At 39.9% G+C, this 27,571-nt stretch overlaps 1 protein-coding gene across 3 annotated transcripts in view; it reads left to right on the top strand.

Moving 5' to 3' along the window:
• The window catches only part of ATXN7 (ataxin 7), an 87,029-nt gene that overhangs the window by 36,164 nt on the left and 23,294 nt on the right, over positions 1 to 27,571 (top strand). For 2 of the 3 annotated variants that reach the window (XM_051627796.1, XM_051627797.1), the window contains one exon: positions 13,129 to 13,233. The exons of the other annotated variant lie outside the window; for it this stretch is intronic. In XM_051627796.1, the coding sequence (XP_051483756.1) occupies positions 13,129 to 13,233 (105 nt within the window). The remainder of the gene's footprint in view (positions 1 to 13,128; positions 13,234 to 27,571) is intronic. 3 annotated transcript variants of the gene reach the window in all.

The raw sequence follows: 27,571 nt of genomic DNA, 5'->3' as shown, positions 1-27,571 counted from the left end.
TTGGGTTGCTTTGCCTGGCTATTTCAACACCGCTATTTCCATGGGGTGTTTGGAGAAATCCAGAATGTATCAGACCTCATTGGGGAAGTTTCCCTTTGGTTCTGCCTGCCTGTCAGCTCGTGCCCTCAAATGGAGGGGCATAGACCACTGTGTCATTTGCTGGAATAAAACTTGCAAGTATCTTCTGTTGGTTTTGTGGCCTGAATTTAATGATCTGGAGTGTTAGCTTGATAGCCCTGGAGACAAGAATGCTATTTTTATCTGCGGAGTAGGTAGAGCACAGGAGTAAAAAATCTTCAGCATGCTGTCAGTGAGTCTCGTCTGAGGCTTGTTTACAACTTCTTGGGATGAAAAAAGGGTTCTCTGTGCAAGCCAGTGGTTTTCTCAACACTGTCAAGAGTCATCACAGATCGCCAGGATGATGTGAGGGAAGGCTCCCTGTCCTGGGAAAGGACCAAAATCACAGTCTGCAGAGGTGGTGGATCCTCGTTGTAAAATGGGAAGGCATGATAGTAAGGTGCAGCATCAGCAGCTTTATTTATAATTTAATCATGCAAAGAGTTTTCTTGCACTCCTGAGAGTGGTGGTGTGAGATCTGGGCTTCATGGGAAGCACTCTGTCAGTTGTCAACATGGTGATTCAGGGTGATGTCACTGGGGATGATGGCATTTGGGGTGTCCATACTGTAATGGTGGCCCTGCGATACCCTTTCTTGGACTCCTCTGGCATCTTTCCCCAAGTGCTCAGTGCTGTTGCTGGAAGCAAAAGCTTTTGAGCCATTTCCAAACACAAAGTGGTGCATTGTGGGCCAGCACTGGGAAGACTGGCTCAACAAGTTTGGCAGCAGTGGCTTTGGCTTCCTGCCTACCCTGGATAGGCAGCAGTAGAGATTGCTGAAGTCTCCCGGCGGGTTTGGAGCTGAAGACCTGGGCCTAGGTCCTGAAATTCTTGTGGGTGCAACTGCTGTGCCTGGCAAAGGATCTGTTTCTGTTGTAAACCATGGTTTTGTTATCCTAGATATGTTTGCAGTAGTGATCTTTTGTCTGCTTTAGGAAGGTGGATGTGTTATTTGTAGGTGTGCTGGGGGATGGTAAACTCTACAAACTCTACAAATTTGTTGTCATATCAAAGGATCTTGTTTACGTTTCAATTTTCTGTTATCTATTTAATATTACTGTAGTTATCCTGAGTCATCTAGGGCAGTTAACTAATGCTCTCAAGGGTTCTTTTCTGTCCCTTATTTTAAAATACCAAGTATTCTGTGCTGTGCCTCTTGTTTAATGCTGACTCAGTGTGTCTTCTGTGACACCTCCTCCAGAGACCTTTGCAAACAGGCCAGTCTTGTAACACAGAGCATCAGGACCACCAGTTGAGATCTGTGGGGTTCTCAGGGGATGCAGGACACCACTTGCCTGTGTCTCATAGCACAGTCATAAACTGAATATGTCTGATCTTCTTGTATCTATATAAGGATGACTTTGTCTTGATGCTCGTGTTATCACATGTATTGGGTTTATGTCCTTTTAGACATGAGATATGTACAAACTAAAAGTTTTGCCCAATTCAGTTTGTTTCTTTTTTTTCTAAGAGTAGAGGATTTTCCTTCCTAGCTGGCCTATGTAAGGGATAAAAGGTGGGGTTTTTGTCACCTCTTCTGTATATTTAGGTCCATTCATATGTAGCCGTATACCTTCTTCCCAAGTGTGATCAGAGTGCTGCTAGCTGCAGAGAGGCCAGAGGAGAGAAGTAGCCTTAGAAGTATGTCAAAAATGTGAGTTAGACAAAACCAACCAAAACAGTATGTTCAGTAGTCTGAGCAAATTCTTTTCTCCTTTACTTTTGTTTTGCTCAAGGTATTGTCTTCTGTGTACATCACAACCTGGGCTGGTGTTCTGGTTATGTTATAGAGGCCCAGACTATGAATGAGTAGAAAAATTACTTTAAAGCATGTCAGGCCTTTGAGATCTTCTGCATGTGTCACAGAATCTAAGTGATCTTCATTTCTGAATGCATCTCAGTTTAAAAAGATTAAAAGTTGAAGTGCTTCCCAACAGATTTCTATTTAAGGGTGAAATGGGTGATTTCAGTAGCAGATAACTAGTGCCAGATATGGAAGAATAATATCTGGTACAGATTTGTTGACCCAGTGTTTTCAAAGCTCTTTTATTCTGCAACGGATATTCTGTATTTTATGTGTAATGTTTGGAGATGGAGCTCTGGAAAATTTTGTGAAGGTGGGTTCCTAAAATAAGGCAAATCTCTCTTAGCAGTGAAGCAGTAGATCTTGAAATAAGAATATTGATGGGCTTATTCTAAAAGGAAGATGATTTGCAAAGGGAAAACCTAAATTTCTACTGTAGAATAATTTAAGCTTCCATAATAATAATGTCATTTCTCTAAAGAGTTTTAGGCTGGACTGGGTTTGTGTTGTATCACAAACAGTTAGAAGTGGAATTATTGATCTTATACCATGAACAGGTAGCCTGGTTTTCTTCAGCAGTTACCTATTTAGTTAATATAACTGTGTGACAGGGGACAGCTAGCACTGGTTTAAAGCTGAACACTTGTGAACAGATCCCCTCTTGGAAAGGAAGCTCTGATGACTGTAGCTCTGGATGTGCTGGAACATACATACTGTGACAGTAAAGACTTATGGTTTATCAGAGCCTCACCTAGATAACTGAAATAGCCATATTTAGTTGTCTAAAGGTATGCAGGAGCTAAGTTTAAAATACTTTGTATCACTACGTGTGTGTTCAAATATATAAGAAGTGGGTTAGCTTTTTCACTGCACTACAAGAACAAAAACACTGTTTCAATTTCCACTTTATATTTTAATGTTATTAAATATCACAGTACTTTTGGCATTATTTTTGCTATAGTACATTTATATGCCTGTTGCTGTGCAACTTGCATTTATTATTTTTTTTTACTGTATCAAATCAACTGCTTGTAAATCTGTAAAGCAAAGAAAGTAAATATGAATGGAAAAAAAACCAAACTAATAGTGCCTGCCAAATTGAGAGGGATGCAGAAATGTAAGTTGGTATGTGAAAATCGACAGGCATCAGTTTCCTTATAGCTGTATTAGACATGATTGAAACAGTATTTTTGAAGATGTTCCAATGAATGAAGAATGGGAGTGGCAGGGGTAGGGTGGTTTTTAGGTAGTTGGGTTGCCTAATAAGTACTGAAATAGCATTCAGCTGACAGGTCGTCTGTATTATTTTCTCTTTGTGTGTGTGCTGATTTGCTCCCTCAGGTATCAGGTGGATGATATAAAATGTGTGCATAGTATTCTTTGTGCAGAGATGCATTTTCTTTGGAGAGTTAAAAAGTAATCCATGCTACTGTTACGCGGGGACCATGGTCAGCAGGGAGGAGGTTGAAAGCTGTATGTGTCCTGTGTGGCAGGAAAATAAGGTGCTAATTGATCGTGCTTTTAATATGAAGCTTGTAATGATACCACAATGCAAGAGATGCATAACTGTCGTTCTTATTTTTATTGTTTTGAAAAAGCTTATATTTTTAACGACTGTAGTGACTCTGGTGTCTGTCACTTTTTTATTTCTTTATTATTACTAAGTTCTGTTGTTTTCTCCTGTCTCAGAAGATGTAGTCCTGAGTACCTGGTATTCCACCAGTTCTCAGTAAGAAAATGTATAAATCTCTAAGGGAAATGTTGTTCCCACTCTGCTTCCTCAGTTACTGAGGTGCTGAGATACAGCCAGCACCCAGCTGCATTGTGGTCATAAGGACAGTGCATAGGGAGAGATGGCAAAAACCACACAGGCCATTTTTTTTTCCTCAAAAGCATGTGTAGATAAGGGATGTTTGAGGGCGAGAAGCTTGGAACCCATCCACCATTTGCAGTCATGGTGTCTCAAAATACTTTTGCTGCAATGAGCAGTTTTATGTCAACTGGAAGTTTAGGTTTAAATAAAACAAACTTCCTTTTTCCTACTACAAAAGTGCAGCTGCTGCAGGCTACACAGAGTGCTGTGTGTGAAAGGGGAGAAAAATACCAAACCTGTTGATGCTAAAACAATTCGTAATAGTAGCGTGTTTTAAGGGTGCATGACTTAAGAGACCATTTAGACTATTCTATGGATGATTTATTTCATCTTAAGTGAGGCTATGTTTGTGACTAGTTGCTTATCCAGAATTTCCCTCCTCCTCCTAATAGACACTGATTTTCTGTTTAATAACTGAAGTGTTCCTGTGTACACTTTCATGTTATTTACTATGTAAACTCCAGCTGTTTTATTTCCTAAATTCTACTTAATTTTTGTGTCATTAAACTCGACTTTGAAGGTTTCTTAAGTTATTTTAGGGTTGGATATGTAACAGCGTTGTGTTTTGTTTTTACACAAAGCCATAAGTAATAATGTGTTGGCTTCCTTAAAATACAGTAGTGGCACGATGAGATCATATCATCTAAAAATAATGCATGACTTTGAATGAAGATTTCTTACATGACAGATTCCATGTTCAGCACTTGCACAATACTATACAAATTGGCTGGAGAAATTTAAAATATCTTCAGCTCTGAAGACTCATTAATGAGTAAATGGGAATAGTTTCTGCAGATGACTGACTTCATTCAAATTGCTGATGAAAACCTGATGTAAGAGAATACAGTGTGTGGGGGGAGACTTTGTCATCTGCTGAAAAGCTTTGAGTACTTTGCTTGTTTCATTGAGAAATTTATTAATCAGTCTCTCTACAGACAATCTTCTGTAGACTTGCTCACTGAAATTTTGTATTATTCTGTGTAATAAACTCAGAAAACCTGCGTAATAGTTTTGAATGAAAAATTTTACATCCTTTTTGTGTTAGATTTCCTGAAAGATTAATTACATGTAAATGAATTTGTATACAAAGAATTTAACTAAACACTTAGATGTCTGCTTTAGTATGTGATAATTACAGGAACATTCAAATCTTTTGAGCCTAAAATTAGAAGTCCCAGCTGCACACTAGACTGCAGGTGCATGTGTGCATGACACACTTCTTGTTGCTATCTGCTGCCCAGTTTTTATCAGTGGGCACGATAGAGAAATTTCCCAAAACTGTTAAATTTTAGAAAACAGCAGACGTAGGGCCTGGCAAGTGCTGCACTCTGCATCCTGGCAGAGAGACGGGGAGAGACTGCAGGAGAACTGCACTGATTGTGAGCTCAGAGCCTTGCAAAAGGATTGGGGTTTGGATTTGCCACTTGGGTGGCAGGGAGGGGCGTTGCTGCCAGCAGCATGTGGCAAGTATTCTTGCTGGAGGTGGCAGTGCAGGGGATGAGATCTTGGAAATGCAGCGTGGCTGAACCCATGGAGCACGTGAGCCAGGAGAGGTAGGTCCTTCTTCAGCCTTTCAGGTTTCTCTGGGCTAGATATTCTGCCTTGAATTGAGGAAAGCAAAGTAAAAACTACAGACCTGTGACTTTGGAAAAAGAGACTGTCCTTTTGAAACAATCAACAGGAGACTGGGTAGAGAGGACCCTGCTTTGAGAGATGAGCCTTGTAGCACTAGTAAAGAGCATGACGGGGATCAAATCTTGTCATGCAGCTCCTGTGCCTAGTTAAACTAAACTGTGGGGTTTTTTTAGTCTTGCAGTGAAAGTTATTTCTCTGAGCCAAAACTCTGAGGTTTGGGTATTCTTAGGACTTCAATGAAATGCTGTGTAATTGCTCTATTTGCCAAAGTGGAAAATGCAGTAAAAACATTTAATCCAGTTTTCAGCTGTTCCTTCCTTCATCCGATCAGTCAGCAACTGCACGGTGAGACAGAGTTCATGCACTTGAGCTGAGAACCCAAGGAGAGCTGTGCCTTTCAAATGTCTCCTCAAATAGCTGGGCCTTCCAAGCTGTGTGTGCAAAAAAAAAAGTTACTTAATGTACCAAGCAGAATTGGCAAGATATTGAAAAAATAGGTAACCTTGCAGAAAATCCTTCAGCAATGAACCTAAATGAAACAGCTTGGGTACAGCAATGTCCTTTTGTTTTGCTTTATTTTGTATTAAAAGGTGCTTTTGTATCTGAGGCAGCATGAGCACAAACCTTATGGGACAGATTTTTTTTTTTAAGTGTTTCTGTATGTGAATTTGATATGTTTGTTTGATTATGCATATATTCTTTGCAGGCACAAGTTTGTTATGCCTGCACATACAGTTCATAAAATACTTGTGTTCTATTAATACAGAAGTTAATTACTTGAAATTTTGCAGAAAACCCTCAAGTATGTGCATTTTACTAGAATCTCTTATTTTGGTGTAAAACTTGTGTAAACCAGAGCACTCTGAATGCCATATGGTTTTAGTTATTTTGTTCACAGGATCTGTTGAGGAATATTCTTCTTTTATTGTTATCATCTTGCATAGTACACAATAAAAAAATTGCCAGCAGTTTAACTTCATTTCAACATTGATAAGTATACAAGAACAGATGTGTTCATGAAGGATAAGCACCTGAGTGTTTCTGGAAAACAGTTTGGAAAAATATTGTGTAGAAAATATTTTAGTTGCAGAAAGTAAAGGATTTGTATAAGAATGGTAAATTTTGAGATGCTAATTGAGGTCAAATTTTTTAAACGTTAAAATCAGTTAAAATAAGGGATTGTGTGACTTAGAATGAATGGGAGCTTTACTTGTGGTAAGTTAGTTGAGATCCCTGGTAGTGCTGTTTGTGCAGAAATCTTGCTGCCTCGGGCTTACATCTGAGATCCTCCTTGCACCTGAAGATTACTTGTTACTGACAACTCATGTCAGCAATAGTTCCAGCAGAACTCACCTGGTGTGCAGATTTCTTGGCAGAATTTTAGCTTTTTGGGCTGACTACAAGCTGTTAGTCTGGTTTTAACCAAGCTGAGCTTTCTGTCTGAAATCTGCCTGGGTTTGGCACAGGCTGTTTCATGTGGTGCTCAGTGCTGGTTAGTCTCCTCATGCCTCCTCCAAATTACAGGCTCTTAAAAACAGTAGTTTGGGAGGTTTTGTCTGCTTTCAGATATTAAATTGACGTTCCTGTTCTCCACAACCACAAAGGGTAAAAGAATTTAAATATTTAGCAGTGTGCCCAGGTGGCCAAGAAGGCCAATGGCATCCTGGCCTGTATTAGAAATAGCATGGCCAGCAGGACCAGGGAGGTGATTGTCCCTCTGTACTTGGCACTGGTGAGGCCACACCTCGAATTCTGTGTCCAGTTTTGGGCACCTCAGTGCAAGAAAGACATCGAGGTGCTGAGGTGTGTCGAAAGAAGGGCAACAAAGCTGGTGACTTATGAGGAGTGACTGAGGGAGCTGGGGCTGTTTAGTCTGAAGAAAAGGAGGCTGAGGGGAGTCTTCGTCACCCTTTGCAACTACCTGAAAGGAGGTTGTAAAAGGTAGGTGCTGGTCTCTTGTCACAAGTAACTGGTGATAGAACAAGAGGAAATGGCCTCAAGCTGCACCAGGGGAGGCTGAGACTAGACATTAGGAAGAACTTTTTCACTGAAAGGGCTGTCAAACATTGGAACACGCTGCCCAGGGAGGTGGTTGAGTGTTTAAAAGTCCTCTAGATGTGGTGCTTGGGAATATGGCTTAGTGCTGGACTTGGTGGAGTAGGGCTCAATGATCTTGAAGGTCTTTTCCAACCTAAGTGATTCTGTGATACTTTTATTACTTTAACAGGATCTGCCAGTACCTGGGACAAGCATTATGAGCAAATTATGGGAAGTGGCACAAAGCTTCTTTTCCTTCCAGATGTCAGCTAGTTTTGGGTTACTGCAGTTGTGTTTTTTCCTCCCTTTTTCAAGTGATTTTCAGGAGCTGGGGAAGAGTAGTGTTATCTTAAAGAAAAATTCTAATAAAAGCATGCCTTTAGAGAAGAGATCTGCTAGTTAAGTTAGAACAAGGTGTACTCACATTTTTTTCCTTTAGTATGATCAAGACTAATTCTCTTCTAATGAGAAGAGAAAACACAGCTAGCTAGTGTGGAGCAAATGTATTCAAGATAGGTGTTGTGAACATTATTTGAACTTACTTGGCCCTTGTACTGAATAGTGCAAACAATTGAGATTTGGCAACATTTCAAAATAATGGGATGTGTTTACAATTTCCTTATTCAGTACCTCCAAAACAGCTCCTGATGTCTTAATGGAAAGCCTAGTGAATTGATAAAAGTTGGTACATTTATTTAGGGTGGCTTTGGATGAGGACCCAGTGAAAAGAAAAAACAAATTGTGTTTGAGGAGTTGTAAAGATAATAGTGAGTTATATCTGTGTGAGTGTAAAGTTAATGGTCTAGGGCATCATGTTTTAATGCATCAAATATTAGCTATTGTGATTAAACATATTCTGGAAGTGTAATCAGGTTGGTGTTGTGCTGAAGGTGTGTTATGTTGTACTGTGGGGACTTCTGTAGTCAGAACAGTTTCACTGTTCACATGGGGCATCAGCATGAAATGTCTGTTGTCAAACTACACTAAATGGCAAACTATGTATCTATTTGATAAATCAGATTTTTAAAAATAACCTTCATAAGCAGAGGAAGAAGTGAGCATTAGCATTGTTCTGGTTAAAAATATTTCTGCAGTACTTTATGTATTCTTGTCATTTTTCATCAAGCTTTCTATTCTTTTGCCCTAACTCTGGTGGAGTTTGTTCTTCACCCTTTCACTTCTGCCCTTGCTAGTTTTGCTTTCTCTTCCTTTGTTTCAGTTTTCACTTTCCTTGTTTTTTTCAGTCGTGGTGAGCAAACTTCTGCAAAATAGGAAACTTGTGTTCTGGTTTCTGCAAGAAGCCAGGATTAGGGCTTCTTTCACCCTCTTCTCCAGGACAGCCAACTCTAGGTGAAGATCTTGGCCTCACTTGTTTTGGTGATACTTCATTTTATTTCTAGAAGAGGTGTTGTCTTATTAGATGCTGGAATAGTCTGACTGTGGCCTGGTTCCAATATGAAGAGAGACAACAAGATTTGTAAGAAATCTGATAGATTTGGGGGCTTTTTTTTTAAAAAAAAAAAAAAGTGCCATAAAAAATATGCAGTGGATCTGTGGTGATTCTGGTGGCTTGATAAATGCAAACTGCTGACCTCTTGTCTTAACTTCTGGCTTTTTAGCCTGTTTTTTTTTTCCTGTTGTCTATGAAGGTAAGTAATAGAATTAAGACTACACAGACACAGTTACTTTTAATGACCACAAGCATAAACTGATGTAGTGTAACTGTCCTGAAAGAGAATGCTGGAAATACTAGGGGATTGCTAGATGGCCTATGTGCTTCTGCATCCTTCTGGAGAAGAGGAGGTGGCAGCTCAGTTTTTCAGAGAGTATTTTGGACATGCTGAGCTCCCTGTTACTTGATGTATAGTATGCCAGATGGTCCATTATTGTTCTTCCTTTTTTATTAGAAATGGTGCTGTATTGGCCTTTCTCAAATAAGAAGGATTTTTTGTATTACATACTTAACAAATAATGCAGTTAAGATACCTCGGAATTGTCTGTGGCACAGGCTTGTCCTAGTCTTGGTGAAGAGTACAGCAACGTATCATTTAAAGTTACCTCTTCAAAAACAGTGCAAATAAGTTACATTTGAAAGCAGAAGTGAATTCTGGAAATTACAGTGTTTAGAGGTTCCATATTATGGAGGTAAATAAAGTTGTTTTCCTTTATAGTTCTAGTAGAATTAGTGTAACTAGCAGCTCCTATAACAGTATTTGTATGTTGAAACTGAGTAAATACTGCATTTATGGAAAAATAATGGAAGGTTTGAGGCCTTGGTTTAAATTTTTAGTTTGACCTTGAAAAACATTCCCAGATGGAGAGAGTTAAATGAGCCCAGCTTTGAAAGAGGAACATATGAATCACGGTTGCTAGGCTCTTCCTTGAGGGGCACAGGCTTTACATTTACAGCGAAGTATTCCAAAAAGTAATCCTTAAACTTGCAGGAACAGTGTGTTTGAAATGACACTGGTGAAATACTATAAACTTCATTAGACTTTTAAATAGAGAATTTGCATGTCATTAAATGACATAACTATAAAGTATTAGACGTTAGAATATCAACTGCAAGACTTGTGAACTTTCATACGTGGTTGAGGGTGAACAGAAAAATTAGGCATTCATCACCTACCCTGGCTATGTGCTTACGTAAGTTCTGTTAAAATGTTCTACATGTTATTTCTAACATTTGCGTGGTCTAATTTGTCATTCTTAAAACAGTGCTGCATAGATGTTTGCCCTGTTGGAACACAAACAGAAGTGAGATTTCCCCGAAACCTGCTGGTGCTCTGCTTGACTGAAACCGACAGTGAAGCACGTTAAACCATGGGAACTTACCTAAGGCTGAGGCTACTGGGTTTGGGAATCTGGGTTCAGTTCTCTTCCAGTGTTCTTAGCTGGTTTTTGGTTGAGTCACACTCCTTACAGTGCCAAACTCATTGTTAAAACTAATGCTCAGGTCCCTGTGAAGCGTTGGTACTACTTTTCCCCTCAGTATCCAATTGGTGGGCTGAGCTTGTGTGTTCAGCGTAGGTGGGTTCCAGGCTTATTTGGGACCCTATGGGTTCCTCTCACAAAAACATTTGGTTGGAGCTATTTTAAAGAAATGCTTTGCTAAGAAAAAGCTATGGTTTGTTTTCCCTTACAAGAGAAAAACAAAAGGAATTGCATTTAGGGCTCTAACCTTCACTGCTCCCTCATTGGTTATATTTGGTTCCTGCTCTGTTATCAGTACTGGAGGAAAGTGCTGCAGGGGTAGAAGGTTTGACATTGATTTGTGTGATCTGGCTGGAGTCTTGAGCGTGACTTCTTCCTCTGAAATCTTGCTTGTAATTTTGTGTGTGCAGCAAATCCTTTTTTCTGTGTCAAGCTGGTTTACTCTTAGAATGGTTCTTTGAGAGTCTGTGCCTTTCCTAGTGTTTTGGCATTGCTTTCTGTCACTTGGATTTTTGAAGCTCTGAAGATGTGCTTCACGCTGTAAAGGACACTTGTAAATAATTCACATTTCTTGGGATCCCCAAATTGAAACAGAAAAACATTTTTGTGTACATTAATCTTTGGCAATTTGTTTCACTTGTTTAAAATTTCAGCTCTGTGTTACCAGCAAATATTCATAAGAGTGCTTAGAGTGAGCATGCTGTTTCAGACTAGTGTCAAGTGTCTTGCAAGAGACACAGAAGGAGGCAATTTTTCCTTGTGGGAACAGTCTCCTGTATGCTGCACAGGCTGGTGTAAAGTCTGCAAACCCAGTGTTGTCTGAAAAGGTACAGTTATGAGAACAGGTTCCAAGGTGTGGATTTACAGTTGGTTAGATGTTGCACAGTAGTAGCCTGAGTGTTATTAACCATGTGAGTAGCAGGCAGTGCGTGCTGGTCCTGTCCCGTGCATCACGGTGTGTTAGTGGTCAGATGGAAGTGACCCCGGAGTTTTTGCTTGCCACGTGGGAACTTCTTTTATGCAGGCTTGCCCAAAGAGTTCCTGCACGAAGTGTTAGCAATGGCATTCAAGTTTACACTTTGTTTTTCTTACCTAGCTTAATATTACATCACAGAAACTAGATACTCAAAAACAGAAGTTTATTATTCCTATCTGATTCCCCTCCCAGCATGTATGTACTAGTTTTTGCAGTGAGTTAGGTGTGCCTGAGGTCTTAATACTTTTAAAAATAACTATCATATAAACAGATAAGCAAGAGTCACTACTTAATGAAGTGCAAATCAGATTTGTATTAGTTTATTTAGTGTAACTTCAGCTGCAGTAATGTGCCTATGGCTTCCATCACAGCCATGTCAGGTATCCATGGTCATTGTATTTGCATCCAACCACAAAATCCAGTTGCAGCTGATATTGCCAGTATCGTGCTTAATTTTGATGTAGCGCTATGAGGTTTTTGGAAAACCTGGGATAGATGGTGATTTTTTTTAAAGAAAAATATCTTTTTTATGGTGAAACACTTCCTGCAAAGGGAGCCCTTAGTTCTGGAAGCCGTTCGGTGCGAATCCCTTCTTTTGTCTGCGAGGAACAAAGTGGAGTCTGTGGGGCTCTGCAGGCCTGACAGCATCACTCTGCCAGTGGTTACCTTATTATGGCATATTTACTCTTCAGATTCAGCCCACTCAATTTATTTCGTAATTGGTGTTTCATTCATGAGCAGAAATATGGATGGTGTTAAAAACACATAGGCAAATTAGTAGCTTTAAAACAAAACTCCGGGATCAGTTCTAGCACAGAGGTAAATAAGTTTAACTTAATTTCTAAGTTACTGTTAAGATAACTTATTTTCTTATTAAAAATATAGATTTATCTTACATCAGTTCTAAACTTCTAGATAGTGTTATAGATCCCTTAGCCACAGGTTTGGCAATAATGAATGTTTGCAGTTTTTTCTGTCTTCTTATGATTGACTAAGATTTTTTAGTGATATAAATGTAATGTATCTTTAAGTTGTGTAACAAATGTATTTGATGCTCCAGTAGTCTCTGAATGCAGTTTTAACTGTTAAACTATATTCTGAAGAAACTGTGTTCTTAAAAAAAGATTAGCAAAAGTCTGCAAGTATGTGTGTTATCTCTGAAATCCACACATGCTCTGACATATTGTTATCTCTATTTCTCTCTCTTATATAGCTGTTACACAGATCTCTGGCAGCAGATGGCTGGACTATAATGCACTGTTAAACAAATAAAACCATTAGGCATGTAATACTGCCTGGTAAACAACTGTGTGTTTAAAATGGCTTTTTAAAAAATAAATAGAAAATAAAGTTCATATTTTAATTCATTTAATGAAATTGGAATAAAATCCAAACCCCTTTCAGAATACATAAAACATCCGCTCTTACGTTGTGTTTTCCATTTCAAGTCAGTCTTTTTTATTACGTTCTTGCATCTGGTGTAAGATAATCAGTTCTAAATCAGTTTTCTAATAGATGTTTTCTACAAGTAATCACTCATTTTACATTTATCTTTGTAGGAAGATTTTTGTTTTTGTAATACCCCAGCACAAAATTATCTATTGCATTATGTGCTCCTTTTTTCCTCATTTTCAAATTTGATACAAATGTATTACAATTATGATTCAACACTAGTGTCATGGCTCTGTAATTAAACTGTTTTTCAATAATTGTCAGCAGCTGAGAGATGCCATTTTGTCTTTTTGTTTTTAGATATGCCAATATTTGGTCTTTGCCCGGCTCATGATGATTTCTATTTGGTGATGTGTAACCACTGTAATCAGGTCGTAAAACCACAGGCATTTCAATCACATTATGGTAAGTGCTGAACTATTTTTAATAATTAAGGGTGAGGTTAAATCAGGATTAAGCCTGGCAATTTTTAATTTTTTTTTTAAATTGATGGTACGTGGAAGATTTCATGATGAATAATGTCAAAGAACATAACCTGTGTTTAATCATTTTATGTACATTGTAATGCAGTTACATAAAAATCTTGTTCCTTTAAATTTTTTGAATGCCTGCTTGAAATGCTGCATACATACAGTTCAATTTTGAAATTACATGTGTATAGTGTATTTCACAGAGAGGATATGTAGTGTTTGTGTCTGTGTGTGTCATTTCTCCTGGTGTGTTTATATAGATTTTTTTACACTGTTCTGTTACAGTGTGAACTGTGAACTTAAGCTAAAACCTAAACTTACAAATTCTCTTGTAAAACATGGTGTGTTTCCACTGGCCAGTGAGCTTATTTATTTATTTTCAGAAGTATCAATTTGTGTTTGTTTTACTGGCCCAATGGTTTTGTATATAAACTATGCTAGGAAGCTCTTGTTGTGTTGGTTGGTGCTAGCCAGTGTTTAGATAGGACTGAGAAAATGTGAAGTTATGCAAGTTCAAGTGCTCAGTTTACTTCCTACAACCTAACTGGGGGAGGCTGGCAGTTCTTTTCCACACTCAAGACTAGAAATTAACCTCAACCAATTTCAAAAGCCAATATTTGGATAGGAGGTTTTTGGTATTGAGCTTTTTGTTTCTTGAAAAATTCAAATATTTTACGACCAATTCGTGAGATGTTTTCTGACCAAGTGCTAATAAAAAAGTTGGACAGGGCATCTTCTGAACTACTTCTTCCCTCTGTGTGTGCATATTTGTCCATGTTTCCTTTTTTCTAGGCCAGTGCACCTACTGATTGTCTTGGTGTTTAAAAGGATAGAATATGGTGGGTGTGGGTCGGAGCCTCTTCTAGTGCTGCGAACAAGGGATAACTTTTCTTGCACCTTAAATAATCCAGGCCTTTGGCAAGAAAATATATACTTGTTTCTGCCTCTTAGAGACTGGGAAAGGGTCTTCCTATGCTGTGCAGAGGGTGAACTTCTTATCCTTTCCACCTCTCGTTTGGTTTTGAGTTACAATGTCTTATGGATTATACTGTACCCTTGCTGCTGGATTCCGCAGTTGTGTCACACAAGAGTGACTCAGAAGAGCCTGAATAGGTTTTGTTGACCTAATTCTTACTTTGTTTATTACCCTGTGGATGGAACTACTAATTTTTTTAAACCCACAATTCTGTGGAGGTGGGTCTTCAGAGCTGCAGGGAGCTAGAAGAAGAAAGGGGCATCTTACTTTCCTTACTTTGGTTTTCTTACTCTGGTTGCTCTAAGCCTTTATATCAGCCAACAGCAAGTTTACCCTGTGCCAGTGTGATTCCTCACCTGTCACTGAATATAAATTTGGGATGTCCAATAAATCCTTCTAAAATACCATACTAAATTGATTCTGACAGTTAAAAATAAATTTATGGGTAAGGACTGGATAGTGACCAGTTCTGAGTGTTGGCACATGGAATCTTCCATCATGAGCTCAGCAATATGGAACTAGCTTAGGTTGGTAGTGATGGAGAGCTGTGGGTGTCTGACATTTGGGGTTGTTGTCTTTCTGGAGCGAGCAGGTGGTCACCAAATACTGTTGTACAACCTGGTATCTGTACTGCAGGAACTAGTATCTTAGTTGTTGGTGTGACAGCCTTGAGGGAAGATTGAAGAAGCAGTTCAAGAACTGAATAGGTACAGCATTGCTTGTTGACTAGGGACATGAGAACATGGGGGATTGTGATGCACCTTGTGCCAGTTTTAAACTTGTTACATGAAGTTAATTCAAGCCCTCCTGTAAGCACTGCATGCCATTGAGAAGGGACAGAGTGAAGATGGAATTACAAAAGGTATGGAAAAAAAAAAAATATATTAAAAAAAAAAAATACTAACGTCATGTTCCTGTTCCATATCGCATCTTAGGTGCATGATCTCTAAATGTGAAACTTTCTTGAATGTAAACACATCAGTGGCAGGTTAATACTTTGAGACAAATGTAGGAGAAGTGGATGGAAATGACCGAGGTTATTCTTAGTGTTTCTTAAGGCCGTTCTGAACAATGAAGAGGCTGGATGAGGGCTGCGGCGAGCAGAGGAAACAGGCGGGGTCATTCTGATGAGAAAAACAGGCTTGGGTGGGGTGGACGTTATTAGAGGACCTTAGCTTGCCAGAGGAGTAGCCTCAGCAAGGTAAGAAGGCTGACTTGGTGGTTTTGGGTAGTGCTAGCTCTCATTGCTTTTTATCAGCCTTCACATTCCTGAAATCTTTACACTGTTGTCCCTCGGTTTAGCAAATTGGATGTGAAAGCTGATAAATATGGCAGGTGATTGATTACCAGGCAACAGTGGGGTTTTTTGGTTGTGGGTTGGTTTTTTGTTGTGATTTTTTTTTTTTTTTTTTTTTTTTTAGCATAGTGTACTTCAGGAGAAGGAAATTGCTGAAGTTCTCAAAGCACACAGTTCTTTTAAAACAAAAGCTACACTATTGTGATAATGAAGTAAAACCCTCTTTGGCTTCATCACAGTCAGTTTGCCCTGAGTTAGGTGTTTCATTTGTGCCATTATTTCAGGGATTGATAAAGGAGAGATTACTTCCAGTTCTGAAACATTACAGTGCATCCATGAAGCTGTACCTTTGTGATGTTCTTAGGATCTTTTAAAGTTATTTTTGTTACTGGAGAAATAGTAATCTCTTAAAATATTCTGCAGCTCCTGGTGTTATGTGTCACTTGTACTTGGTGTTCTTTGAAACTTGTCACGTGGGATTTTGTTTTCCGAAGTAGAATATGCTCTTTTAAAATGTCACTTTTGTCAAAGGAGGGCTAAGCAAACTATTAGCTAAACTAACGAGCTAATTAATTTATTCCAAAGCATATTTGTGATAAACTACTTAGCTAGGTAGGCAGAAAGTTCATTGCAGGGCATATACTGGCCTTTTTTTCCTGGACCATAAGTAGTCAGAAATAATTTAATTGTGACCTTGTTCATCAGGATATTTGACCTTTACTGAAAAAGGTCAAATGTGATACAAATCATAGATTTTTGTGTTTAAAGGATACTTCAATATTTCATGTGTTTGACTAAAAGAGATACTAATTTAAGATCAAATTCTACTTTTTAAGGTGATCTAAGCATGCATTTGGAGTATGAATTGCCATTTTAATAATTTGTTCTGTACTATGAGTCTATAAACTGTCATTGATTTGTGAAATCCGGTGCCACAGGCTAATATGTTTAACACCATATGTAGGTGAGATTTTTAAAGCAATCTAATATAATTAAATATCTGAAGTCTGCCTGTGGTGTTTCTTCTGGCATGTGTACAGCAGCTGACTGTCAGTACACTCAAGTGGTTTTTTCCCTTTTTGCATAGGGTGGCAGTGATGCTGGGGATCTGGCAGGGCAGGAGCAGGCCAGCCAGCCAAGGAGAGTTGTTTCAAGATAAATCCTCTTTTGTGTCAGATCTCAGCTGCTTCATTTGTGTGGCTGGACAAAGGTTTTAAGTCCTTTATTGCCAGTATTTTTGCTGCTGCTTGTTATGCTTTCATGGGATTGGCATCTTCCTTGGATGGCTGAAGATCAATTCAGATGTGAAAAATGGAAAAAAGGTATAATGTTCAGGCATTCAGTCGTGAGGGTGAAGTACCTGAGATTGCTTGTCACAATGACCTCTTCCAAAAGGAGTCTTTTTCTCCAGCTGCAGGATTTCTCTACACTCTGCATGATCGTGTGCCAGCCTCTCCAGCTTCTGTGCCACGTAAACTCTCCCTCTTGGCAGACAGTGGGCTGTGCCTGTGCCCTTTCATTTCCTATCTCTCTTTCTGACAAAAACGTGCTAGATGTGTTCCCATGCTGCACCAAAAGGTTGCTCTTTGAGGAAGCCATCGTGACAGTTATTTCAGGTTGTTCTTGGGAGCCTTGAAGTGACGTGGGTTTGGGGCCGTGTGACCTTTGCTTGGTATTTCAGCCGTTCCACGGGTTTATCACATCTCCCTGTGGTTATCAACCTCCTGTCTGGGGAGAAATGCTTCTCTGCACCATCTGGGCTGCTTTGTGGCTCAGAGAGGAGATAGCTCAGCAAAGTGGAAGTAGCATCAGTGTAGAGATGTGGGGTTTCTTCCTTCTGACTTTTCCTAGGATTTTGCAGAGCTGTTTGTTTCCTCTGTGTCTTAGTCTCTGTAAATACAAAGTGGGGTTAAGCTCTCAGCAATGATGATGAAGGCTACCTGTAAAACTGACAGTGCCTGTGAGTCATGGAGTGATTGTGAAAACCATTAATACAGTACATATTGGCAAGAGGAGATGATAGTGTGTTGGGCCGCTGAGTCATTAACAAGCTATGTCTACTGTTTGAATTCACCTGCACAGGTTGGGCACACAGTGGCAAAGGTGAGCAATACTGTGAGCTTCACTTGCTGCTGCTCTCTGAGCTGGTGGGGAATCACTTCAGCAGTTCAGTTTCTGATAACTGCATATTTAAACCTGAAGTACAGGATTCAGGAACAGGATAATAGACAGTTATGCACCTTTTGTGATTCCTAGGAGGCTGTGAGATTGGAATAGAGAAGGTCATCACACAACCTTATACTCAGCCTAGAGAGACTCAGAGGGGAGATTCTGGCAGGAGAGAGAGGTGTTTGCTTGTGTCACTTCCTTGGGTCCATCCTGTAAGTCAGTGTTAAGGCCTCTCATGAATCCCCTTCATCTAATTGTGGCACTGTACTCCTTCCTCCCTCAGCCAGTTCTCACACCCACCTTTAGTTAGCAGGTTTGCTACTTTTGGCTAGTTAGAAGGGTTTTTCTTGATGTTAAGTGCTTGACTTGGAGAGAACATGTGATATTTGTTGTGATTTTGATTGGGATAAGTGATCTATGCTGTTATATTGATTTATCATATGTCGTGTAATATTACAGTCCCTGCAGCATTACATATTTGGTTTCTTGTGACATACTGTGAACAGAATATAGATTTGTCCTACCCTCTTATCTCAGATGTGTCATTGGCTAGTTGTCCTGAAAAAAATCTGACATCAGTGCTTAATATTTTTAAGTTCTTTTTTCTCAAGTTCTGCAGATGTTGCTTGTTTAGAATAGAGAGTGTGTTCAGCATGGATTACTGAGTCAAAGATAAAGTGTCTGTACAAGGCAGCATGTGAGGCAGATACAAAAAAGAAAGGAATGTACTGAATCTTGTTCTAGAGCCATTGGACCTGAGGATTTGGTTTGATTTTTTACCTTTGTGTTGTTTTGTTTTGGTTTTTTTGTTGGCTTTGAGGTTTTTTTCCCTCATAGGAGCTTGCCTGAGCTCATCTGCATTTTGGAGGGATAAGCCTTCATTATGGCCTGCATACTTTTGGCAGCAAACAATTTGTTTCTGTTATTAAGTGCCTGCTGTTCTCTAATATCTTTTTAAAGCAGTATGAAATTGTTTTATATAAAACATAGGAATCTTCCTGGGTATCAGTAGTCTTCTGTAGTAGACTAATAACCAAAACAAAATTTCAATACTCTGTAGTTATGTCACAGATGTGCTGGAGTAATCTGCCAAGCATATTGCCAAACGTGCACAGGTGGCATATGGCATATTATGGCTTGAATTAATGTATATTATTTAACATATTATCATTGGAAGCTTCAGCACCTTCTGTTTAAATACACAGTCCTTTCACAGAAGTTTGCACAGTGCAGATTCCAGTAGTTGGATCTTAGTCTCCAGGTCCAGCAACAACTAGTTTAATTTCTTCTTGGCAGCGATTTGTGAAATTCTGTAGCTTTTGCAAGAGTCATCCTGGCATATTCCCAGAAGGGAATGGGCTCAGAGGTCAACACATGATTCACTTCAGAAAAAAAAAAAAAGGTTTCAGCTGATTATTTAGTTATTTTTAAATAATGCATCGTTAAATAGGGAAGTCTTACCACTTGGAAAGAAACTCTGTAACTATATTTCAGCTTTGAAATGTGTACCCCAGAGCCATTAGCTGAACACCAAACGTGAGATTTAAAGTCACCAACAAGTTCTGTCATGCAGGTCATAAAGAGTGATGAAGTTGGGTGCTGTGGTTAATTATCACAGACAGTTCACATGCAGGAGATCATTTTTGTAAGTGTAATGGCTGTGGTCTTTGTCTGCTGCATGAAAGCACGGGGAGTCTGTTTGAGAAGTTGGCAGTTGTCTGGTAAAACTTCCTCCTTCTTTGTGGATGCATAGATTTGTCAGGCTCTGGTTGAAGGCATAAAGCAATTTGAAGTATCATCTAATAAAAAAGATGATGTTCAGCTTCATATTTAAAGAAGAAATTGTTCCATTTACCTCTTACCATGTAACTGGGGTTATTCTGCCTGCAGCACTGTGTGGGCTAAAGTCCTGCAAACTCCAAGTGCTTTGGTGTGCTTTTGGCTTTTCTTACCTTTGATTAGTGTGAAGTGAATGTCATGCTGTTCTGCCACAGCAGAAGACCTACATGCAGAAATCCTTGTGTTTTATTACTAGCTGGATAGAGAATATCTCTTTTCATTCTATTCTTACTACCGTGTTAAAGTATTTAAAGCAAGTCTTAACATACAAAATTATACAAGGGTTCAGTGTTCTTTTATAGTGATCTCCTTGCTAGATGCTTGGAGACTGGGGCTGACTGCTCCCTTTTTGAGGTAAACATTGATGGGGGAAGAATAGGTGGAGAGAAAGGAAAACAAAGATATTTATCTTTGTGGGAAAAGAGGAAGCAGTGCCACATTCACTGTGCCTTACAGAAAGAGCTGTTCAGCAAGAGGGCAAAGTGTATTGATCAATTTATTTGAGTGAGGTCTAAAGAGAACATGTAGTTCTCATAAAAAGAAGCTGTTGAGTATATATGACTACTTGGAAGAAGCCAGCTGGGATAGTTGCATCAGGTCTATGATTAAAGATGATTGGCAATGAGAGTTAACCAATCTAAAAGCAGTCAGTGTTAAGTTTCATCATCGGTTTTGAGTGATGAAACGGCACGTGGAGCAGAGCACAGCTCTCGTCACCGTCACTGCAGATCTTCTGCAGGTTCAGGGAAGGCCGTTCTGCATCAGCTTGCGTGCTCCACATCCTTGGAAGGATTCCTTCACAGCTAAAAGGGCTCTTTCTAACGCCTAAGCCACTCCTTCAAGCTGGAGCTCGGCCAGAGGAGGTGGCACGCAGAGCGAGGGCAGGCCCTGGGCACGCAGGCCTTGGCAACCAGCCCTAAGCTGAGCGCAGGAGAGTGAAGCTGCGACCTGTTTAAGAGCAGGGGAGGTGCTGTGTTGGAGTTAAAAAAAACGAGGCAGGATTTCTGCTGCCACGGAGGGGAGCTGGGAATGCGTCAGAGCCATCAAGATGTGAACTTGGTGTCGGAGAGTGGTTTAATTACAAAAGCTACCCACGTGCAGATCAATTATTTGTAAGGACTTCCTCATTTATTTTTGGGGGAAGCGTCTGCGTTCTCGTGAACTACGTTGATGATTCCAAGAACTGCAAACCTCAGATGAAGACCGCAGCGCTTTGTGATTCCAGGGAGGAGTATTCTGGGAAGTTTGAGTGTTGAGCATTGAACTGTCATGAAGAAGACAGTTTGGTTTTTGCCTTTTTCTTTTTTTCTGTGGAGTTTTAAGTTGCACAGACTGTACCCTCACATCCCGCCAGTCGACTCTCAAACCGCTGCATTTGGAAGACAAAGGATTTGCACATAGTCTCTCTTTCTCTGCAAGCACAGCTACAAAGGTCAGATAGGAATTCTCAGCAGTAACCATCCATTACATTATTATTATTTTTTTTTGCCAAAATACCACTGGTGGCAGAGCGGAGCTGTGCAGCACCTGGCTGGGGCAGCAGTGGGCAGGAGGATGGCAGCTTTGGCAGGGCTGGGGCAGCACAGCTAGAATTAAGTGGTTTGCAGTCTGGGTGGGTGTGTCTGAGGGGGGAAAGAGGACATGGGGGGAATAGCTAAAAAAGGAAATGTGAAACAAAGAACTTCAGTAAAAGACACATAAAAAGAAATAGATGAAGACAATAAGGAGGAAGCAAAGTAAGGAAGGTGGGAGAAAATGACCTTGCAGGAGGGAGAATGAAGTAGGTTCAGTGCTGGGGTTTTTTTCACTCTGTTTTGAGGAGGAAAAGTGGAAGAAAGGAGGAGAGGTTTAGCAGGGCAAAACAAACAAAAGCTTTTTCACTAGTTTTTCCTCTCTTAATGCTTTGGCATCAATCCTGTTAGTGTGGTCTGTGTAAAGTCATGGCATTCTTGGATTTTGCACATTTTGGTGAGGGGAACAATGTGCCCTTCTTGGAGCACCTTTCCCAGCTCTTATCAGGCACTGACCATCAAGGAAAGAGAGGGATATAAGCACGCACATGCACTTATTAATGTCGTGTTATGTTTGTTTTCTTATACATCCTGGACTACTTATTTGAAAATTCTCATTTTCTGTACTCTCAGTAATTTTTTTTCAGAGAGTAGGATGTACATGTAGCTTGCAGCAGTTTTTGCAGTAAGAGGAATGCCCACCAGTTCTCTGCAAGTGGAGAGAAAAGGAGGTAGTCTACTAGGTGGACAAAAGTGACCCATGCCAGACCTACATAAAAGCAGTGTTTTGTAGGAACTTCATGTGCTGCCTCAGAAAAAGCAGGCAGCCTTCTGCAAGCTCTGCTGCTACCTACAGCAACAGTGCACCTCTTGGTAACCTGGCCTGCATGTGAGTGTTGTGCTTTTGGAAGAACTTGAGACAATATTATTCTTACAAAATGAAATCAATAACATTTTGGTTTTAGGCACAGTTACAAAGTAGCTGCTGCCGAGTTTACTTAGGCACTATGTCATGTAATTTTCACTTGACATTTATTTACTCATTTTTGAGTCACCAGTCTGCTAGCTTTTTAGAAACATACTTGCAGGTATTGACATGATACTACTTTGTTTGTTTCGGTGTTTTCTTCCATGCAATATGATACACTTAAAATCTAACATGGGTTAAATGTAAAGCCTAGAAACTGTGTTTTTAAGACATTACCAGAAGAGGGAGTGTATAACACTTTGTATACAATGAAACCTGTAAGTTTTTTGATGAGTGCCAATCGATAACCACGTGACTTATATTAAAAATTGCAGGCTGAAATTCACTTTCCAAAGACCACGATTAATGCCAACTTTTAAAGCTCCTAATTAGGATTAATTCAGTTGAGCACTAAATAATTATATCCAAATAATGTAAAAGGCCTGGAAGTCTGTTCAGATTCCTAAATGTTGTTCTGTGGCTATGTTTAACAAAGATTCAAACAGCTTTTCAATGGCAGTCTTGAGTTAGCTCTTGCAGTACCCAGCTCTGTAAGAGCTCCATAACAATGTGAAACTTTAAACCATTTGCAAATATATTTTTAAAATGTAGAAAATAACAAACAGCAATAGACAAATATGGTAGGAAATTTTACATAAGTCTGTGATACCTCTATTGAGTAAATAGGCCATCATGAGCTATCTCAGGCAGTAACAGCCAAAATACTTCCAAGCTCTATTATTTGCCATTGATGAAGCAAAAACGTAATGTAGTGCTTGTATAGGAAATCAGTTTTTTTCCTCTATACTGTATGTAGATGTTCCTCCAGTTGTAGTGCTGCAGGGAACAGGTTAATCCTTTGAACAACAGCAAAGTGATGTAGGAGTAAAGGCCATCAGTGTCTGTTCTGCTGCTTCATACAAGTAGTTCTGCAGTGTCTGAGAGTTCTGCAATTACATTTTGTTTCCCCAGGTTGTATTAGAGAATGAAGAGTCATCAAGTGATTCTTCTCCTCTTTCCTTTTCTCTGTTCACCAAATAATGGGTTGCCCACATTGGTATGAAACTCTCCCTCTTTACACTGCTTTGTAAAGGATCCAATTAGGCCAAGCTCCTGGAGAGTTGAAGCAGTTCCTACATAACTGAGTTTTGTCTTGTTGTTTGGCAAGATTGTCAGAAAGTCTTTAACTCTCAATTCTATGTAGAGTAGCTTTTCCTAAGGAAACCTCTTTTAGCCAGATCACCTTCTTATGTTTTTACCCCATATAGGATTTTCTTCCTCTGCCAAACAGAAGTTGTCTTGTGCCTTGTCCTCTGTGCATGACCTCTCCAGCTGCAAAGAACCTGGTGGTCATACCTGGTGGTGAGAAAAGCCCTGGTTTCTGCACTGCATTGCAGCTAATTCTGTGGATGAGGTAGAAGGTGTACCTCTTTCAGTGCACGCTTCCACCTTGATCCTGAAACTGTCAAGTGTTTGTGAGTTATTTGTAGAGATGCATTTGATCTGGTCACTAGTTTTGTGTGTTATACTTTGATAGTTTTCAAAGCTCTTCATTCTTCTCCATAAACGTTCTCATGGAATTCAAGGCTTCTCTCCTTGCTCAGAGGAAGATTGGCTGTCTCCTTTGTTACTTTGTGGCTGAAGTCTTCATTTGAGTTCATAAGCCAAGCATTTTGAAGTTCAGCTGCATTAGGGTGGACTTGGTAAAGTAATTGTTTTCTTTCACTGTTCTAGATCATAATGAGAAGCCTTACAGTAGTCTGTAAGGCTCTGGCACTTCTCATCATTGGCATGGGAATAGCTAGCACTCATTTTCTTCAATTTCATTTTGGCTTCCAGCCTGTGACAGGCCACACATAACCATGTATATGCCTGGAAGCATGCCATCCTGGCCCTCTCCTGGCCTCTGAGGTCAAAGGAAAGGTTTTTAATTGACACAGTTCAGTCTGCTGTCCATCACCGAGCCATGTACTCTTTCACCAAAGGGCATTGTGTGGGTCACAAAGCTATCCACCAGCCAGCTTCTAAACATACCCACGACTGCTTTGATAGCCATAGAAATGTTATAAACTTACATATGTGTGTAGTATTGCAAGGCTTGATGCTCACATCCTGCTTGTTAAGGATTGAGAATGACAGCTAGTGCAATTTAAGTTTGATAGTGGCCAGTCCAGCACACTCTCCATAGGGTCAGTGCTCAGAATGAGGACGGGTACCAACCTTTAAGACCATACCCATCACATCTTCCTGTGATCACAAGATGTACCCAGGAAGGCTGGAGACTTGGCAGCTACTTAGGATGTACTGAAAGCCCTGCCAAGCTCCTGGGCTGCTTGCTATTTCCTCTGCCCTGTCCCAGTTGTCCAGGTGGCAGTGGTCCACGATAGCTGCAGCTGTACTCTTGAAATCTAATGTACTAAATGTCCATGAAAATGTCATAAGTCTTTATAGAGGCCTTCACTCTCAGTGTATATGCACATGCTACATGGGTAGCAGTTGTGGGTTTTTTTATAGATCTGGTATAAACAAGCACCTTGTGTAAGCAGAGTTGATACTAAGGCGTAAAATGCTGTCACTTGATTGTGCACAAACAAGCCTGTCAAGTTGCTCCTCTATACTCAGTCATCTGTTTTAGTTTGGACTCACTCCACTATTCTGAAACCTGAGGAACTTCTAAGTGTGCCCACTTGGAAAAGACCAAAACCAGAAATCTTGCCTGATATGTGTGTGTGTTTTGTGGTACGTAAGGTTTTAAATATAAGTCAGTAGCATTACTTTTTATATGCTTTTGCTGCTCCCTTCACTGAGGCTGTTTTTGTGGTGTCACACAGCACGTGGCAGGGTTCTCTCCCAGAGCAGCAAAGTCAATTTTCCAAGTAACCCCTCGGGACTTCTTGATTGATCAACTTAAAGAAGTTGGGTGTTGGCTCCAGGCCCATCATTCTCCTCCTTCCAGGAAGAATAATAATAGTAGCCAGTAACCAAACAATCTCGTAAAGCAAAATATTTACAACAAAATCATTTTAGACAGTACTAAATGTAAATATAAACAGGCTGCAGTGTAAGCAAGCCCATCTTATGCAGTGTTGATATCAATCAGATGAAATTCCTTGGAAGTCAAGATGGTATTTTTTTTTAGGTACCCCTCAAAACTTCCACAAACTGGCGAATGAGTCGTTACTGCAGCTCACAACCCGCTCCTTTGCCATCCCCAGTGACACAGGCCTCCAGCCCATTCCCTGGGATCAACTCACACTTTAATTCCTGCTAGTCCTCTCCCAGTTAATTGCTAGCTTGGGCACGGGAAGAGCTGCTGTTTGTGAGGTCTTTGCACGGATGGGTTTGCTCTTTGTTAGGGAGGGAGCAGATGGTGCGAAGGCAGGAACGGAGTGGTCAGGACTGGGGGAGAGGGCAGGAGCAGGTTTTGCTGTGGCAGTGTTAGCTCTCATCAGCCAGCTTAAAGTGATTGGGAAACCGGTGCTGGAGATTGCAGAATTTTGAGAAAGGATAAATGAGTTGTTTCGTGTGCAGTGGAGATAATGAAGCCTGGTCATATGTGGCTTTGTCCTGTGTGTTTTGCCATCGCTCTCCCTCCGTTGCAACACCTCCTGCTCTGTGCACACACACAGTTTCAGGTTTCATGTCATGTTTTGCCGTTTGTTTTGGTTTGTTTTTTTCTATTAGACATTCACATGCCACAGTTAGGCTGGAGTGTGTGCGTGGAGACTGCCTAGGGAAGATCTTCCTGCCTCCTTTCAGTAACAGCACTGAGAGGTCCCACCTTTGCTGTCTGAATGCTGATTTTAATGCTAATGACAACCCCCAATGTCTTTAGGATGTCTCAGCAGGGGGGTAGGAGAGCACACTATCTCAAATACAGCTCTTCAGTTTTCATAAAATTAACCTACATTCAAAATGCAGAACCCTAAAATGTAGACAAGTGGAAGGAGACATGATAAAGCTGCTTTTTATCTCACTTCACACAACCAAACAAGAATATATAATGTAACAAAAAAAAACTATAAAATTATGCAGCCAATCTTAAAAATCAGTTTGTCAATGCAAAATATGGAGAACATTTCAGGTTGTTAAATGATTTTAATTTTTTTTTTTTTTGCATTTCTTAATATCCTACAGTAACTGTTTATACTGAGGAGCTGCTGCTTGTGTACATAGTATCACATGTGATATAAATATCTTTTCACATTGCATGTGTTCAGTGAGGAAATGAAGAAATGAGGGGGTTGATGCTGTTCTTTACATTATTCTGACTACTAGGAAGTAAACTTCCTTGGATTGCAATGGTTTCAACACAATTCCAGTTGTCCTTGGTTAAGCTTACAACTCCAAAGACCTGGAAATCTCTGCAGTGATTGATACTGGACTGCTTCTCTCCCATATGCCCTGTCTGTGCTGTCCTGAAGTTAGAGCAGGAGTCTTGTCACTTCAGCCTTGTTCCCTGGGAATAAGCAGTGCGTGCAGGTGTATGTATCTGCACAAAGTATTATCACAGCTTGCAAAGCTAATTTTAGGCCTCTGAACTCTGGTATTAACTGATGGTGTAAGTGTTTATACTGAATCTAATGTTGTTAATATTTGGGGGATTTTATAAAATTAGTTTAATTACTGTTGATAGAAAATAAAAATAAAAAAATATTTAGTACCAGGAAAAGAACTTTGTTATTTCATTGCCTTATGTAACAGGTTGTCTTTACCACATTAAGTAAAAATTTGTGTGTGTCAGTTGCACTCACAGCGAGTGATTTAAACATGGCACACACACAGTCTATCCCAAGGTGAAAACCTATCGGTGTTTACTGTGTGAAGTTACTTAGAAGCTTTTAGTCATTGGAAAATAATAAATAAAAACATGCACAGATTGAGACAGTTGGCATATATGCTGCCACTATAGCATAAGCAAGCATAAAATCCCATTGCATTCTGTCTGGGCCATTGTGTGCCTTCCCATGGGCGGGTGCTGCTTTCTCTCGGTGTGAATGTACTGTCATGCCTCTCCCTTCCATTCCAGCTCCTGCCTTGATGCCCAGCTGCTGGGATTTCTCAGCAGTTGGGTTCTTTGTCCTCACTCTAACTTAGAAGGAAGACAGCTTTCTCTCTTATTCCATGTAAGAATCAAATTACCTGATCTTGGTCAGTTTATTTCTGGAACAAGCAACAAACCGAGTTACTTCCCTCTTGATCCTAAAATAAGAGTAGGCTGAATCAAAGACTAAATTCTAGTTTTTTAAAAGACATTTCTGGTTCCCCACATAGTGTTTTAAAGTCAAGAATTCTGTGAACCACTAAAATCTGTTGGAGACTTACCCAGTTTTAATTATGGGTGTCAAGTAGAAGAGTGTACAATAGAAACAAATCCTGCATAAACATGCAAGCCTCTGGTACTAATTTTAGTGATGGAAGGAGATATATTTTAAAAACAGCATAATCCAAGGAAATGTGTTTGTATTCCTGAGTTGTCCTTACAATAAAATGGGTAGGTGAGCTGTCAACTTC

This window comes from Apus apus, chromosome 9, assembly GCF_020740795.1.
Source record: "Apus apus isolate bApuApu2 chromosome 9, bApuApu2.pri.cur, whole genome shotgun sequence".
Lineage (NCBI taxonomy): Eukaryota > Metazoa > Chordata > Aves > Apodiformes > Apodidae > Apus > Apus apus.
The sequence above is the reverse complement of the archived record's forward strand: the minus strand, read 5'-3'. Positions and strand labels throughout refer to the sequence as shown.